At 45.4% G+C, this 5000-nt stretch overlaps 1 protein-coding gene across 1 annotated transcript in view; it reads right to left on the bottom strand.

Annotated features, from left to right (window-relative positions):
* Nucleotides 1–487: 487 nt before the first annotated feature.
* LOC119586623 (titin-like) overlaps nucleotides 488–5000 on the bottom strand; it is a 6340-nt gene continuing 1827 nt past the window's right edge. Inside the window, 5 exon segments of the mRNA XM_037935373.1 lie at nucleotides 488–698; nucleotides 795–2332; nucleotides 2334–2369; nucleotides 2371–3735; nucleotides 3737–5000. The exon segment at nucleotides 3737–5000 is cut by the window's right edge and continues 232 nt beyond it. Coding sequence (XP_037791301.1) covers nucleotides 488–698; nucleotides 795–2332; nucleotides 2334–2369; nucleotides 2371–3735; nucleotides 3737–5000 — 4414 coding nt within the window.

The raw sequence follows: 5000 nt of genomic DNA, 5'->3' as shown, positions 1-5000 counted from the left end.
GACATATGAATAGATAAAAGTGTTTAATTTTCTCCTTTATCTTTAAAGAAAGATCATAAAAAATGTACTAACAGACAAAAATAGAAGTTTATGCAGGGTGTGTATTATATGTATATCATTACTCTTCGAATCATAAATAAAACACAAAGGCTAGGAAATTAAGAGATAGCATACACCGTACGAAATTTATTATATAGGACACAGAAAAAAATGTATCGCCATCCATACTCTGGTTGCCGGAGCCCATTAGCTGGCTGTAGCCGAAGGTCCAAGCAGTAGAAAATAAACCTCACAGGCAAAACAAAAGCAGAAATCCGTTTGACGGTGCATAGCTTTCAGCACACACGAACGCACGCACACGCAGACACACGGGTGAGAACGGTGACTCACCGATGACACATATTGAGCAATACCATGTACTTCCACCCACCTACTGTTACAAATAAATATAGGCCTCATGAAAAAAAAAACCCTGACTACGAAGCTATTACTGAAACAACTTTAGGAACATTTTTAGGCGTGAGGAGGAAGGTAGAGGCCGAGGAGAGCGGGGAAGTCCTGGAAGTCTGCTGAATGTCTGTGATCTGGAATGTCGTGGTCGGTAGTCTGCTGAATGAAATGGTCCCTGTGCAGTGTCGGCGAATGTGCTTGATGGTATGGCACTCAGGTATTTCTCAATGCACTGGTTCTCGTGGTGCCTGTTCGAGGAACAGTTTCTGTGGCCTTGCTCAAAATGGCTATTCCTGTGGTCTTTTCAAGAGTAACTGGTTCCTGTGGTTCCTTGTCAAAATAACAGTTTCCTGTGGCCTTTCAGAAATGACTGCTCCTGTGGTACCTGATCAAGGTAACTGGTTCCTGTGGTACCTTTGTTATAGGTGACTGTCCTTGGTACATGATCGTAAGTGACTGGTTCCTGTGGTACTTGGTTAAAAATGACTGGCTCCTCTGGTACCTGTTCAGAAATGACTGGCTCCTGTGGTACTTGGTCATATGTGACTGGTTCCTGTGGTACTTGGTCATGAGTGACAGGTTCCTGTGTTACTTGGTTAAAAGTGACTGGTTCCTGTGGTACTTGGTCATATGTGACAGGTTCCTGTGGTTCTTGGTCAAAAGTGACTGGTTCCTGTGGTACTTGGTCATACGTGACAGGTTCCTGTGGTTCTTGGTCAAAAGTGACTGGTTCTTGTGGCACTTGGTCATACGTGACAGGTTCCTGTGGTTCTTGGTCATGAGTGACAGGTTCCTGTGGTACTTGGTCAAAAGTGACTGGTTCCTGTGGTACTTGGTCATGAGTGACAGGTTCCTGTGGTTCTTGGTCAAAAGTGACTGGTTCCTCTGTTACCTGGTCATAAGTGGCAGGCTCCCGTGGTACTTGGTCAAAAGTGACTGGCTCCTGTTCAAAAGTTACTGATCCCTGTGGTTCCTGTTCAGAAGTGATTGGTTCTTGTGGGCCCTGTTCAAAAGTGGGGGTTTCCTGTGGTTCCTGTTCAGAAGTAACTGAGTCTTGCAGAACCTCTTCAAAAGTCACTGGTCCCTGCGGTACTTGGTCAAAACCGATAGGTTCTTGTGGTCCCTGTTCAAAAGTAACTGAGCCTTCTTCAAACGTGACTGGTCCCTGGTTTCCTTGTATTTCTTGTTCAAATGTTACTGGTTCTTGTGGTGTCTGCTCGTAAGTAACTGGTCCCTGCGGTACTTGGTCAAAACCGATAGGTTCTTGTGGTCCCTGTTCAAAAGTGACTGGTTCTTGTGGTCCCTGTTCAAAAGTGACTGGTTCCTGTGGACCCTGTTCGAAAGTAACTGAGCCTTCTTCAAACGTGACTGGTCCCTGGTTTCCTTGTATTTCTTGTTCAAATGTTACTGGTTCTTGTGGTGTCTGCTCGTAAGTAACTGGTTCCTGTGGTGTCTGTGGGAATGAATCCGTGGCTTGGTCTTGAGATGTCTCATAGTAAGTAATTTCAGGCATCTGTGACTCTTGGTGATAATTTGTGTGTGAATAGCCAGTGCCTTGATCTTTGTTGAATTCAATCGTGTTCACGTGCACATTGGGAGCAACAAGACCTTGTGTGTCATGCTCCCCTTGAGCTAAGAGTGGAATTCTTGCCTCATCTTCTTGACTGAAAGTGTTGGTTGTGATGTCATGGAGGCCAGTTTGGAAGGTTGTAGTTTCATCTACATCAGCTGGGAAGGGTGTCGTTTCGTTGTTATTGTCTTTTGCTACTGGGAGGAATGTAGTATCTTCCTCGGTGGGAATGGAGGTGACATCTTCCTCATCATAAGGAGTGGGAGTAATGTCAGGAAGGATAGTAGTGTATTCATCCTGAAGGAAGGAAGGAATGTGTGGCTTCTTCAGCAGGTCCTTGGTGTGAAGTCTGCTACTCCTTGGGTAATATTATTGCTTGCGTTTTGGCGACGATCATTCTCTCCTCTCTGAATCAAAGACACCACAGGATCTACAGGGCCATTAATGCTGCTCAAGACCTCAGGGTGTACATCAGGAATGATGAGCGTTCCATACAGTGAGGAATCGATCTCCAGGGTACCTTCCTGCAGTTTTAGCTGATCATCATGCTCTGGCACTTCAGTCACTATCTCTGTGCCAGTCTCGAATGCAGTCACAGCTTCCTCTGTCACACTGGCTATCTCAGGAGCTTCATAGAGCTGTGGAATCTGAGGGTGGATAATACTCACTTCTGGTTGCTGGAAGTCTCCTTCCACAGGACTTTCATGGCGGATGTCGATCTGGAAAACCTCGTTCTGTTCAGTGTCTTCTGGTGCCACTGTCGTTGTCTGGATATCACTGTCTCCATATACCTCTTCTGATGATTCACTGGAATAATCTGTCTCTTCAACATGGCCTGTAGAATCCTGCGTGTTATCAAACTGTGGATTTTCAACACTTAGATCCTGAATAAAGGGAGGAGTTTGTGGGGAGAATTCACCTACAGCAATTCCATAACTGTAATCCTGCTCTTTGTTTCGACATGAAATGCTGTTGCACAAAGGCTGGACAGCCTCAGGGATCTGGTCATGTTCCAAATCAACTGGAGAAGCAGTCGTCTCATCTTTTTCTTGCAGACCATAGAGCGAAGTCACACCTTCTTGAGTGAAATAATCTTCTGTGTATTCCTTTTGTACGACTTCAGACTGATTTGAAATTTCTTGTTCTCCCACATAACCTAGAGGTAGATCTGTCTGAGCCACACCAAACGTACCTTGGGCTGCTGCTTCAGCAGGAGCTTCAAAGACTTCTGATGGTATTTCAATAATGAATGTTGATGGAACTTTCGTTGGGGGAATATGCAGGAAACCTGAAGTCTCAGTTCCATAGCCATGAATTTCCTCTTCTTGTACAGGCAAGCCCTCACCTAGAACAGGGAAGCCTGTAGGCTCATCATCTAGTTGTTCAGGGAAAACAGTGGTTACAGAGAAATGTTCATCTCCATCGTTAACTGGGAGAACTTCAATTGCGTGGACAGGGAAAAGTTCTTCTCTTATGGAGGGAAATTCTTCAGTGTGAGTGAAGGTCTGTTCATGGCCATAAGCAGGGATGTGTTCTTCATTGTAAACAGGGATCTGTTCTCCAGCATGCAACTGTACATGGGAAGCCTCCTCTTCTTCTAGGGTAGGAAATTGTTCTTCGAAATTTGCCACAAATTGTTCCTCATCCAGAAGAGGAACAGTTGGGGTAGTGGGTTCTTCCTCTTGGATCGCATTTCCTCCATCGTTAACAGCAAAATTGATCTTCACCTTGAAGAGAACCTTCCTCGGGTTGCATGGGGATACGAATTCGCAACTGAAGAGGGTAGATTTGTTCATTACCTGTTCGAGCTTCTACAGTTGAGGCAAGGAATTCGTCCTGGAGAGGGACATACTTTTGTACTTTTGCATGGTACTCGCCTTCCTGGCTAAGAAGCTGTTCTTCCTCTTGAATGGAGAGTTGATTTTCCCCTTGCTCTTCAAGTTGGATAGGCCTTTCTCCTTCAGTAGTAACACTCTGAGTGGTGTCCTGCTCTTCTGTTTGAACTGGGAATTGTATTTTTACCTGATCTGAGTCTTCGTGTAAACTAGGGAGCTGTTCTTGAGTGAAAATCTGTTCTTTGCCTTGTTCTTCATCAAGGACCTGCTCTCCCTGGGTGGGAGCCTGCTGTTCTTCAGTCTGAACAGGGAACAGTCCCTGGGCAATCAACTGATCATCATTTTCTTGTAGTTGGTTCTCTTGTGTGGGATGCAATTTTTCTTCTTGGACAGAAGTTCCTACCTGAGAAATATGGAAGACAGTCTCGGGTGTGTCATCATACCTTGGGGCTGCTGAGAGTTCTGGGGATGCGACTTCATTTTTAACTTCATTGTCCCTTGCTTGGTGCTCTTGTACAGTGGCCTTGTTATCAATACCGACTTGTGATATGCCAGGGACGATAAGACCTTCATTTTCTTCTTCGGCGAGACTTCCAGTAGCATGAGGTTCTTCAGGTAGATTGTGCACAGAGACAGACTCTCCTGTGTTAAGAGTGGGAACGTCATATAGTGGAGACACTCCCTCACTCGGCTTGGCTACACAGTCTGCTGATCCCTGGCCACATGCTGTTGGTTTCTCAAGGGCGGCATCGAGTCCATTTTGTGCTTCCTGTGAAGTGCTGGGTGTATTCTGTGTGTCCTTTTGATCAGTTAGCAACTGGTTGATAACTTGCCGAACTGTCGAGTCTTCAATCTCAGCAGCAATGGTCCCTGTGGAAATTTCTGGGACATTATGGATGATATTTTCTTCTTGAGGAATTTGGCTAATAAGAACTTCTTGGGGTTGCTGTACGGGAACTGTGCCGGATTCCTGGGGAACTGGCTGGATAACTTGGTGAATACCTTCATCAAGAGTAGGGATCTGATCTGGCAGAAGAATTGGATGTTCTTCCTTTTGGGTTTCTTGGACGGTCTGGCCTTCCTGAACCTGCTGGACTTGTTCAATCTGTTGGACCTGTTGAGTTTCCTGGGGTTGCTCCGTCTTT

This window comes from Penaeus monodon, chromosome 3 (assembly GCF_015228065.2).
Source record: "Penaeus monodon isolate SGIC_2016 chromosome 3, NSTDA_Pmon_1, whole genome shotgun sequence".
Lineage (NCBI taxonomy): Eukaryota > Metazoa > Arthropoda > Malacostraca > Decapoda > Penaeidae > Penaeus > Penaeus monodon.
The sequence above is the reverse complement of the archived record's forward strand: the minus strand, read 5'-3'. Positions and strand labels throughout refer to the sequence as shown.